The sequence below is a fragment of the Danio rerio genome, chromosome 9 (assembly GCF_052040795.2).
Source record: "Danio rerio strain M-AB ecotype USA chromosome 9, GRCz13ab, whole genome shotgun sequence".
NCBI lineage: Eukaryota > Metazoa > Chordata > Actinopteri > Cypriniformes > Danionidae > Danio > Danio rerio.
In genome coordinates this window covers 33,390,444-33,403,430 of record NC_141029.1, presented here as the reverse complement: position 1 = coordinate 33,403,430, position 12,987 = coordinate 33,390,444, and the positions used below count along the sequence as shown (strand labels likewise).

The window sequence follows — 12,987 nt, the reverse complement described above, 5'->3', positions numbered from 1 at the left end:
TTGGGAGGTAGTATATGTGTCTGCATAAAGTGACCAGTGCAGATGAGTGTGTGTGTGTGTGTGTGTGTGTCAGAGTCCAGAGGTGCGAGGGGAGGAGGTGCGTGGGGAGGGAGCGGGGAGCAGAGCTGGGAGAGAGTTCAGCTTCCTGACAGCCTGATGGATGAAGCTGTCTTTCAGTCTGTTGGTCCTGGCCTGGAGACTGCGCAGTCTCCTCCCTGATGGCAGCAGACTGAAGAAGCTGTGCATTGGGTGGGTGGCATCTGCTGTTATGCAGAGGGCTTTACGGGTAAGACGTGTGCTGTAAATGTCCTGAAGGGAGGGGAGAGAGACACCAATGATCTTCTCAGCTGTTCTCACTATGCGTTGAAGTGTTTTCCTGCAGGATGCATTGCAGGTTCCAAACCACACAGTGATGCAGCTGGTCAGGATGCTCTCAATAGTGCCTCTGTAGAAGGTGTACATGATTGGGGCTGGTGCTCTTGCTCTTTTGAGTTTGCGGAGGAAGTAGAGACGCTGCTGTGATTTTTTGGCCAGTGCAGTGGAGTTTTTGGTCCAGGAGAGATCCTCAGTGATGTGTACACCCAGGAACTTGGTGCTGCTCACACGCTCCACAGTCGCACCGTTGATGGTCAGGGGAGCATGGAGAGTGTGCTCTTTCCTGAAGTCAACAACAATCTCTTTCGTCTTCTCCACATTCAAAAAGAGATTGTTGTCTCTGCACCACTCGGCCAGACGGCTCACCTCACTTCTGTAGTTTTCCTCATCGTTTTTGTTGATGAGACCCACCACAGTTGTGTCATCCGCAAACTTGATGAACAGATTGGAGTTGTGTGATGGTGCACAGTCATGAGTGAGCAGGGTGAAGAGGATAGGGCTCAGAACACATCCCTGAGGGGCCCCAGTGTTTAAAGTGATGGTGCTCGATGTGTTACTGCCGGCCCGTACTGCTTGTGGTCTTCCAGTGAGAAAATCCAGCAGCCAGTTACACAGAGAGGTGTTTAGCCCCAGCTGGAGCAGTTTTTGAGAGAGCTGTTGGGGGATGATAGTGTTGAATGCTGAACTGAAGTCTATGAACAGCATACGGACGCAGGAGTCTTTTTTGTCCAGATGTGTGAGTGCTGTGTGAAGTGCAGTGGAGATGGCATCATCAGCCGAGCGGTTGGGCCGATAAGCAAATTGAAACGGGTCCAGGGAGGGGGGGAGGACAGACTTGATGTGCTGCATAACAAGCCGTTCAAAGCACTTCATGATGATAGGAGTCAGTGCAATTGGACGGTAGTCATTAAAGCAGGAGGGAGATGAGTTTTTTGGGACCGGAATGATGGTAGTGGCTTTAAAACAGGTGGGGACAACAGCCTGGGTTAGAGAGATGTTAAAAATGTCTGTGAAGACATTAGTGAGTTCTGATGCACAGTCTCTCAGTACACGACCTGGGATGTTGTCAGGGCCCGGAGCTTTGCGTGCGTTAATCCTGCTGAGAGACCTCCTCACACTGTCCGGAGACAGAGTCATCACCTGGTCACCAGGGGGAGGTGGCATCTTCTGTGCAATGGTGCTGTTTTGTACCTCAAAACGAGCGAAGAATTTGTTTAGCTCGTTCAGCAGGGGGATGGAGCTGTCACATGTCTGTGGTTGGGGTTTGTAGTCTGTGATGGACTGTATTCCTCTCCACAGACTCCGTGTGTCCCTGCTGTCATTAAAGCGATGGGCTATACCTCTGGAGTACTGTCTCTTAGCTTCTCTGATGCCACGGGAAAGGTTGGCTCTAGCTGACTTTAGGCTCGCCTCATCTCCAGCTCTAAAGGCAGTGTTCCTAGCCTTCAGGAGGTTGAAGACCTCTCCTGTTAGCCATGGCTTCTGATTGGGACGGACTGTGATGGTTTTGGTGACTGTTACATCCTCAGTGCATTTGTTTATGTAGGCTGTAACAGTCTCAGCATACTCCTGGAGGTCAGTGGTGTTGTTGTAAGTGGCAGCCTGTTTAAACATATCCCAGTCTGTGGTATTGAAGCAGTCTTGTAAAGCCTCTGAAGAACCTTCTGGCCACACTTGTATCTCCTTGCAAACCGGTTTGGTGACTTTAACGATCGGTCTGTAAGCAGGCATTAGCATGACAGTTAAGTGGTCTGAGGCACCAAGGTGGGGGAGGGGGAGGGCTTTGTAAGCTCCTCTCTGTGTGGTGTAAACAAAGTCCAGTGTGTTATTGCCCCGTGTTGGAAAGTCTATGTGTTGTTGTATTTTTGGAAACACACTCTTAAGGTCTGCATGGTTAAAGTCCCCTGCCAGGATGAGAAAAGCATCGGGGTGGCCTGTCTGCTGCTCACTAATGTGCAGGTACAGGTCATTTAGTGCCTCACTCCTGTTGTTTGCATTGGAGCTGGGAGGGATGTAAACAGCGAAAAGCAGAATGGCTGTGTATTCCCTCGGTAGATAAAATGGACGGCACTTAATAATCATGAACTCCACCAGTGGTGAGCAGTGTTTGCGGACTACAACGGCATCGCGGCACCATGACTCATTGATGTAAACACAGAGCCCGCCACCGCGGGTCTTACCTCCCGCGACGATAGCTCTGTCTGCTCTGTAGCATGTTAGCTGGTCGAGCTGAATGGCGCTGTCCGGAACGTTGTCGTTGAGCCAAGTTTCCGTAAACACAAAAACACAACAGTCCTTTACAGTCCTCTGTGATGAACGAAGTAGACGGATGTAGTCCAGTTTGTTGTCTAGCGAGCGTACGTTCGCTAGGATGATGGAGGGGATAGCGGGTTTGTGGGGGTTAGCCGCTAGCCTAGTTCGGATACCCCCGCGCTTACCCCTCTTCTGCTTCCTCTCGCGCCGCTTGAAGCGCCTCCATTGTGGGCGAGGTGGAGAGGTGGGGGTCGGAGGATGGGTAGGCATTCGGAGCAAGCCGAGATCTTGCAGCTCCTCAGTGTCCGCGGAGTTTAGCTTGTAAAGTTTGTTTCTACCGATGTCTAGCAGAAATGTTCGACTATATGCGCGGTTACGGACAGATAAACGTGACGTTGACGCACAAAAACACTGCGACGTACAAGACGAAGAACACAAAAACACCGTTTTGTCGGGAGAGAGAGAAGCCGCAGCGTGTGCACGCGCCGCCATCTTGGTCATATAACTGAAAACAATAACATAATCCTAATTATCAGAATTAATTAATCAAATAAAATGTATCAGAAATTAAAGAGAGATAAGGAGATAAGCCTGCACACAAAATTGAAAAGAATCATTAGTAGTTAAGGCTATAATGCACAGATTACCTTGCACTTTTCTGGCCTGACAAAAACATATCTGAATGTTAATGCCGTTAACATGCTCAACCTGTTATGCTCTTCACAAACTGCTCACAAAAATAAGCAGGCACCTCTCAGTGGATAACATATAAATTGGTTGGTGTCTCGGGTATTTAGAAAGGTACCATTATGTTTTTTAATAAAAAACTCTAACAATGTTTAATTAAGTATTCAAGAGAATAATTTAGTAACACTTTATTATATGGACCAATTTTCACTATTACCCGAGGCTTATTACCTGCCTATTTTTTAGATATTGGTTGTATAGTTCTTATGAAGTACATATTCTGTGTGATCTTATTCTACATCTCTATCTATACATCTTCTACCCAATACCTTAACCTATTGACTATCTTAATAACAATTAATAAACAGCAAATTAGGAGTTTATTGAACTAAAAGTCATATTGAATAGTTTGTTCATAGTGACGATTGTACCTTAAAATAAAGTGTGACAAATAGCTTGCTGAATTGCATCCTTTCATATTTACATCCTACTCCATGTATCAACATCAGCTGTGCAGAGATGCGGCTTCTAATTCTAGCTCCCACATCTCAAATTCCGTTTTAGAACCATCCGACCAACTCTGCTACTGACAAAAGTAGATACAATGATAGCAGTTTGCTTGTGATGTCACTGATGAAACATGTACTGACCCAGAAGTTCACCGCTACAGAGGTCAGTTTGTCCGCTTAAGTCCAGCTCCTCAGGGTCGTCTTGTAACACATCTTGGTCCAAACTGCCAGAGAACTTGCTCATGACAGACTCCAGCCGCTCCAGTTTAGGGGGCCTCTGACGGCCCCTGGCAGACATTTTCACTTAATGGCTTTCATCTACAAAAACAATGAACATTACTTCAACTCATCATACAAAAGAGCAACGTATGAAGAACTGCATAATGCTTTTAGAATGATTTTTTTAAAGCCAAGACACTGCAGGTACATTTTACCACACTTTTGTCTTTATCGAGATTATGGCCTTTTTGTTTTTGTCTTTTCTTTTTTTGTGTGTGTGTGATATAAAAAACATCCAAAATACAGCTTTAAGTGTTTCATTTGCTGCACGTTATCCATTTGTGTCAGTTGTTTTCAATTACAATACATGTTTTAAAGGCAGCTTTCTCACAATGAGTTTTTTTTTTATTCTGAATTGACCAGAATAAAAAAGCAGCACTTACACACACCAAATTTTAACATTATATTCAGATCTGTATTATAATGGATTTGGACAAAGAGAGATTTTCATACATAATTTCCTTAAATAAATACAACCTTTTATTGAACAAAGAGCTGTGTAAACGTATGTCTTTTTGTAGCTGGTCACAGTATTTTGATGATTCTCAAAATCCCCTTTGTAAAATCCTTTCACTATAATGTCAAAAAATAAGAAATTTTAAACCTGAAAGCAAAAATGTTGAATCTGACTTTTTCCAGACTTTAGATTTGTGTGCTAGAACTATACACGAAATAGTGAATATTTAATAAAACAATGCCTCATTAGGGGGCAGTGGGTTACACGATCGCCTCACAGCAAGAAGGTTGCTTTCCTGAAGGTTGAAGGTGGGTTTCCTGCCGGTGCTCCAGTTTCCCCCACAGTTCAAAGACATGAGATTTGTGAATTGAACAAGCTAAATTGGCTGTAGTGTATGTGTGTGAATACTAAAGTGTATGGGTGTTTCCCATTGTTGGGCTGCGGCTTGAAGGACATCCGCTGTGGTGACCCCTGATAAATAAAGGGACTAAGCTTTAGAGAAAAATAAATGAATGAATAAATAATGCCTAATTTGCATATTTAAATCTTTAAAAAGTCAGCAATTCTTAATGTAATCAATCAACTGTTGAAGTTTGGTTATAACTTTTAGTCTTAGTTAAGTCTATTAAGCCTATTAACTTTGTTAGACTACACTCAAAAAAAATTGCTACTTGTTCAAACTACATATCAACAATGAACTAAGTTTTTGAGGGGACAACTTAACTGCCTTATGCTCAATCCACTTAAATTTGTAAAAACAATTAAGTTAACTTAATTGATTTTGTGTTGGGACACATTTGTTCCTATTCCTACTTCCTGATATTTTCAACTACTGTATCTACTTATTGCAGACACCACTCAAATCATTTAGCTGCATTTCATTGTTTTTGTCAGCCAAATAAGCATAATCGCTTTTTTTTTCTATTCTTTTCTATTCTTTTTTGGACACTGATAATTGCCCCCATATGCGAAATGCATGAAATATGGATTTAATATCAGTTGGCTGGTTGCATCACTTTGGTATTTATATGAGGGGGGATCTGCTAATGAGGGGCTCCTCTGCTCTTTCCTGACCAGTGGCCCAAATGCAAAGTGACAGACGAGTCATCAGAGAACATGGGGACGTAATGTCTTGTGATCCCAGAAAGGGTGACAGACATTGATTTTTTTGCAATCTGACGGTACATGTAATGATAAAAGAAAAGAAAGGTCAGGGTCAAATGGCATGAAAGTGAGGAAATGGCTGGATATCACGCAATGTCACGGGCCACAAACCATTTCCGCAACTAAACAATGGAAGAAATTCATTTTAATAACTTAAACAGCTGTGTTAAATTAGGGTTTATTTTATTTAAGTTGATAACATTAAGAAATAAATATTATTTATAATATAATATTTCCTGTACTCGATTTGAAAGAAATTATCTCTTTAATGAAATTTTATTATGATTCAAATATAAATTCTGTTCTATTCAACAAAAATGTGATGAGATGTTACACTTAGAAGAACTGAGATTCAGACTAAGTGACAAACTGTCCATTTTTAACAAGATTTGGAAACCATTTATATTATTTTTGCAGATAAACTGAACTGACTTTAATAAGACTATAGTATGTTCATTCACTTTTTTTACTTTATTTAATTATTTATTTTATATTATCTTATGATTATTTTATAATGGCTCTTTTGGTTTCATTGTCTATGTACCAGTTCCATATTATGATTGTAAATGGTATCCATGTATAATATGCCTTTTATTTTATTTTTTATGAACCTTCCACATTTCCACATTTTGATCAATGTTAGATGGGTGGAGTGGAAGGTAGGGTTTTGAGTTGATAGAGTACTTAAAAGAGAACTTTGACATATGGTCCATCTCTCTCTTGTAAGGATTTAGACAGTACTGTACTGTATGTGCGAAGGCTTTTTCAATGAAAATTAAATTGACGGGAAAATGCAAATTGTTTTCGAAATTGATAAGCCTAAAAAAACCATACATTGGCTGTTTTTTTTCCACATTGTGAAAATTAAAGGGGAAATATTGAATGCAAAATCCTTATCTAGGATTCATTTATAAATGAAATGGGCAGTAAGGTGGTGCAGTGGGTAGCACAATCACCTCACAGCAAGAAGGTTGCTGGTTCGAGCCCCGCCTGGGTCAGTTGGCATTTCTGTGTGGAGATTGCATGTTCTCTGGTTTCCCCCACGAGTCCAAAAAATATGCAGTAAATGTGAATTGGGTAAGTTCAATTGTCCGTATTGTATGTGTGCGTATGATGTGAGTGTGTGGATGTTTCCCAGTGATGGGTTGCAGCTGGAAGGGCATTCGCTGCGTAAAACATATGCTGGATAAGTTGGATAAGTGGCGACCCCAGATTTATAAGGGGACTAAGCCGAACAAAAAATGAATCAATGAGTATAAACAAAATAATGATATAAATAGCAGCAAACTGTTTGCATTGAAAATAATAATACAATTTTAGAACAGATTATTAGAATAATTTCTGGGTCATGTGACATTACGTCTGAAGTATGCTGCTGAAAAATCAGCTTTGCTAACACCTGAATTAACTATATTTAAATAGAAAGCAGTGATTTTGGGATGAAAACTATTTTACATCTTTATTTGTATTTTGGGATCAAATAAATGAAGCCTTGGGGAGTGTAAGAGTCTTCTTTTTATGAGTGTGCGTGTGTGCATATTAAAAAGTATTACAAGCCAGTGATAATAATAGAATCTTTTATCATTTCACTGTACTTATTTTATTCCTGCTTCACATTTTTACTTATGAATATTTACACAGCCTTTTTCATTCCAATTTGTGTCAAAGTAAGAGAGAGAAAGCAAAAAGGAAACACAGAATATTTTGTGCTTCATTTCACCTGTCATTGCTCCAGTAAGAATCTTCCTAATGGCCACGGCAAGGGGCCATGGCTGAGCAGAGGGGCGGAGTCAAGAACACTGCCGTTTTCCTCTCCCGACAAGATCTTGACATTGGCAGGATAAAGATGGGCAGCAGGCAAAAGTGTTACTTCTTTACCTAGAAAAGACAGTACAGACAAATCAATCAGTTTATCTTGACACAAGTCTAATGAGTCTGATTTTTTTTTTTTTTTTTTTTGCTATTTTCACACAGAATTTTGCAAAAAAAATAAAAATGCAGATTTATGCAGAATGATTTGGAGTATTTAATAGCTAAGAACAGAAAATAATAACCAATAAATAATATATTTTAACTAATAAATAATAATTTTAAACTCTTATTTAAGGTTCGCAATGTAAATCCAATTAGAATGAAAGATTCACATTAATTATATCATCTAAAAATATTACTTTAAAACTGTATACACATTTATATAAATAAAAAAATTTACTCAATGGTGGGCTAAAAATCTGCATGCGCAGATTCCATGTACACCTACTTATGAAGCTTTTGCTCCTAAATGCTACATGTAAATGCAAAAATATACTTTTTTTATAAATATTTTATTATATATTTTTTCTATTTTGTAAATGCAGTTTTCTCACAGTGTTTTTTTTTTAATTGACCAGAATAAAAAAGCAGCACTTACACACACTAAACTTTAACATTTTATTCATATCTGTATTATAATTTTTTTTTTTTGACAAAGAGAAATCTTTGTACATCATCTGGTTAATGTAATGCAACACTTTATTTTAAAATTAAATTATTAAAAAATTCAATTAGACTAAATGTGTCTTGTTTTAAATACATTTTAACAAATGAATAATAATTTTAAACTCTCATTTAAGGTTTACAATGTAAATCCAATTAGATCCCCTTATTTGGTAAACAAAGCAAGATTCACATTAAATATATCAACTAAAAATATGACTTTAAAACTGGTTTGTAAATAAATCATATAAATGGTAATATATAGTTAATAATATTACTGAAATTAACAAAAAAATGAATAAATATATATTTACACACATTTACATAAATAATTAAATAAACTCAATGATGGGCTAAAAATCTGCACATTCAATGTAGGCCTACTTATGAGGCTGTCGCTTCTATTGCAAAATAGAAAAATAAATGCAAAAAAAAACTTTTTATTAATATTTTATTACAATTTTTTTCTAATTAATTACATTTATTTCTATTTATTCTACTTTTTCAATGCAATTTTTAAAATTGTTTTGACATTAATTTTTTTGTATTAGGAGAAAAAAGAAAATGAAATGTAATATGAAAACAGCCAACATGTATTACTTTTTAGTTATATTTGTTATAATTTGATTATTCACTAACTTTATTTTTGCTCTGAATTTTCATGTTTTGTGTATAGTATATTTTTAGTCCATTTATCCATTTCTCAATAACAACAGCTGAAATAAATTTTAATGAGTGCATTCATTCAGTCCGTCCATCAGTATGAGATTTACAGAGAAAGTTACTTTGTTAATATCAACTCAAAATATAAAGTTATTCTATGTATACCACTGTGGTCATTCAGTATAACAGTCATATATATTTATTATGCTTGTTATGAGAACACATAGTTTAGTGAATTAGATTGAATCAGTGGGGGCTCCAGAGTCATACATTCATATAGGAAGCGAGTTGTTCATGATAATAATCATATGTGTGTGACAGCTGCAATGTAAATAAGGTTATTAGTTTGTGGTTTAATTAGACAGGATGTGAGTCTCCATTCTCTTACAGCACAAACGGGACACAGGCAATTCATTACACACGTAATAGAGCACATTATTGTGTAAATGTTCTGCATCAGACTAAATCAATCACCACTATAACTGCACATTCTTTCATTAAAGTGAATTACAGTGCTGGAAGAGGGGAAAAGACTACAGCTCGAATCAGCAGGATGGCAAACTAAGAAAACATAAAGCGTTCTTACCTCATTTTGAAGCCAGTTGTAGATGAACACTTCTCCTAAGAGACACAAGATTACAACAGGTTGTTAGTCCTGCATCTAAACCTAGTCTTAATCTCTGTGGCAACTCAGATAACTGCTTTCTGTCGAGGAGTTTCTCTTTTGAATTATGTCAGCAACATGACTTTACAGTTCCATTCACAGCGCTTACAATGTATCATCGCACCATAGGGGAACAAGGGAACAGTTTCACTGCATGCTCAAAGCCTCTATTGATAGCGCAAAGCCACTGCCACTGGTGTGAGTGTTTGTGTTTGAAATGTTTGTACCAGGAATCAGAGAGCCACAGCTAATCTCTGTGATGTCAGCCCTCATGAGAAGGGACTGGGGCAGGACTGGCCGCAATGGTGTTTGTGCCACTGAGCGATTAGTGCTGTGTCAGCGCTTCACAAGGAGAGAAGTTGGACAGTCATCATTACGACATGTTGTCAACGTTGTAGCTGAAATGTCTTATATTTCAGCGTCAGTGTATTCTGGGTGTTTTTGTTCAAAGTAAACACTACAGGAGTCAAATCATTAAATTGCAAGTCATTTTTGTCGGTTTTATCTACTTATAATGGCAAATACAAACTACACAGACCTTTCAACATTGGTATAATAATAATAATAATAATAATTATTATTATTATTATTATTATTATTATTATAAATTAAATACAATTAGATTCCATTTTAAAAAGAGATCGTTAAAGAGAGATCATTGTCATTTATATGTCTGTGTTATGAATAAAATCAAACCAAAATCTTTGGTGTTTTAATTTCTGATACAGTGGGAAATTATCTGTCTCAGCAAACAATGTCTGGATGTCAAAGCATTTATTTGCAGAAACTGACAACAGGTTACAGAATATTTTGACCATTAGTAATTTTCTTGAAATAAAGCCTGTAAGTGTTCTTTTGCCACATCATATTTATAGGTTTGAGTTCTGATCGTATAAGTCACAGAGTTAAATAATTTTATATTCATTTCTAATTTATTAATTATTTATAAAGTCATAATTGTGACATACGGAAGTCTTTTATTCCCAGAGCATTTTTTAGAAAAAAAAAATACATAACATAAAATGTAGATTAATTAAATAGAAGACTGCATAGCAAATAAATAAAGAAATAAAGAAAGAAAGAAAGAAAGAAAGAAAGAAAGAGAGAAAGAAAGAAAGAAAGAAAGAAAGAAAGAAAGAAAGAAAGAAAGAAAGAAAGAAAGAAAGAAAGAAAGAAAGAAAGAAAGAAACAAACAAAGAAACAAACAAAGAAACAAACAAAGAAACAAACAAAGAAACAAACAAAGAAACAAAGAAACAAACAAAATCTGTTGGTCTTAATGTGCAGATGCCTCCACAATAACTATCTAAAAGGAGGAGGAAAGTCAGCTGCATTCAGACACAGCCATGGAGTACCATCAATTAATCGTTCTACAGTATACTATAGGAAAAGTTTTACACTTTATAGAGACGCCTCCTGGTGTGGGGCATAGATGATGTGGAAGCATGTACCTTGTTACCTTTCATTGAATTATACTTTATTGACTTTACATGCTTTTGTTGTACAGGGAACCTTCAGGGTATGGAAAATATGCCATTTAGCACTTGTTTCATATTACAATCCTTTAGTTTAGATCAGAGATGCCCAAACTTTTTCGTATGAAGAGTCAAAAACCATCACTGATAGCTGTGGGCCAAAGATAAATATACCAAAGTATTTTACATTGAAGTTGCCATAGGTAATTTCCTAATTTACTTCATAATATTTAAAAATAAATAGAAAACATTACTTTAACTAATGCAGTTTAACTTTTTAAATATAATAACTATTGCAATAAAAGCATAAAACAATCACATTTATAATACAGTGGAGTTCATTGTTGAAAACACTAGTCAAGCAGAATCTGCCTTTGCCTTTGATCACCAAAGTCATAAATCTGACTACTTGACACCATTTAAATTGAAACGTTTAACTTTAGTTAGCTATTTTTGTAGCTTAACAATAAAACAAACAAATAAAAGGTTATATTAAATTTAAAATGACAATCTCTAAACCATCCCCATCATTCTTCTCTCTTTTCAGACGGGATGGCCAACTCAAAGGTAACCTTAGACCACAGTTGTCAAACTCAGTTCCAAAAGGGCCGCAGCTCTGCACAGTTTAGTTCCAACCCTAATTAAACACACCTGATCAAACTAATTGAGCCCTTCAAGCTTGTTTGAAACCTACAGGTAAGTGTGCTGGAGCAGGGTTGGAACTAAACTGTGCAGGGCTTCGGCCCTCCAGGAATTGAGTTTGACACCCCTGCCTTAGTCCAACTTTAGCCCGCAGGCCCTAGTTTGGCCATCTCTGGTTTAGATCATAGTGCATCATTTGGTTATTCTTGACTCTGTTGTTGACTCTGGCTCCATGTCATGTTTTGTTTCAATAAATTAATTGAGCTTGTTGCATTGTTTAGTACATTCCTGTTTACACTTTTTAAAAGTCTCTAGCTGAAAATATGAGCTAGGCTAAATTAGCATTTTTTATCATAATAAACTCAATTTGGAGTAATACAACATGGACTTGTGATACAGAAATCATATTGGAATCCTTTAGGAAAAGATCCAAAATATGATAGAAATTCTAGTTGGAATACTTTAAAAACATCCTATTGCAATCCTTTAGCAGTTTTTGAAGTACGGTCATGTTTACACTTTGAAAAAGTCTATAAGCTAAGCTAAATTAGCTTTATTCATCATAATAAACTCTATGTGGAGTAATGGACTTGTAATATCCACATTTCTACAGTAGATGTGTTTTACTCAGAATGTATAAAAAGTAAAAATCACATGAAACCTTTTAGATTTGCATAAAAATAACAAATTTAAATGTACAAATAAAGTAAATATAGTTTAAAACAGATTTAGATGAACTATACACATCAAAATGTCTCACTGCTCGACATTTTGTGTGTTATACTCATCTACAGTTAACTAATTTTCATTTGTTTGCTAGTTCTGAACAACATTATATATATATATATATATATATATATATATATATATATATATATATATATATATATATATATATATATATATATTTTTTTTTAATATAATTTCAAGAATCTGTATAACAGTTCTTTTACACAATAGTCCAATTGGATATACAAGATAAAGAGCAAAACCCAAATAAAATACATAAAAAAATCAAAGTTAAAAGAAATAATGCAATAAAAAAGAAATAAATATTCAAGTAGCATGAAAGATCTTATCATATTTGCTCAGGAAAGAAACACATTTTGTATTATCAATTAATCTAAGTGAATTAATCTTTTGGTTTTCAGAATAACAAATGATGTCCTAAAGGTGCAAAATTACTACTCATATTAACCTTGGAAAAGCAATATGAACTTAAATCATTCCAAAACAGTGATGATACATCTCATGAAAAAAAAAAAAACAAGTGACAAATGTCTTCACATTCATTCTTACAAAATGTGCAAATATCAGTAACATAACAATATTTGGATAAAAGTG

At 36.4% G+C, this 12,987-nt stretch overlaps 2 protein-coding genes across 23 annotated transcripts in view; both read right to left on the bottom strand.

Annotated features, from left to right (window-relative positions):
• clybl (citrate lyase beta like) overlaps positions 1 to 12,987 on the bottom strand; it is a 760,714-nt gene that overhangs the window by 389,523 nt on the left and 358,204 nt on the right. The gene's annotated exons all lie outside the window — the stretch shown is intronic.
• The window catches only part of si:ch211-168k14.2, a 241,539-nt gene that overhangs the window by 49,954 nt on the left and 178,598 nt on the right, over positions 1 to 12,987 (bottom strand). For 11 of the 22 annotated variants that reach the window (XR_015499478.1, XR_015499473.1, XR_015499475.1 and 8 more), the window contains 3 exons: positions 9,449 to 9,483; positions 7,445 to 7,602; positions 3,966 to 4,142 (listed from right to left, as the gene is read on the bottom strand). Coding sequence is in view for 6 of the 22 variants with exons in the window: in XM_087267919.1 (XP_087124045.1) it covers positions 3,966 to 4,122 (157 nt within the window). In the remaining 16 variants the exon portion in view is untranslated. Of the gene's footprint in view, positions 1 to 3,965; positions 4,143 to 7,444; positions 7,603 to 9,448; positions 9,811 to 12,987 lie in introns of those variants that run through there. The other 11 variants (XR_015499481.1, XR_015499476.1, XR_015499474.1 and 8 more) reach the window with 5 other exon arrangements.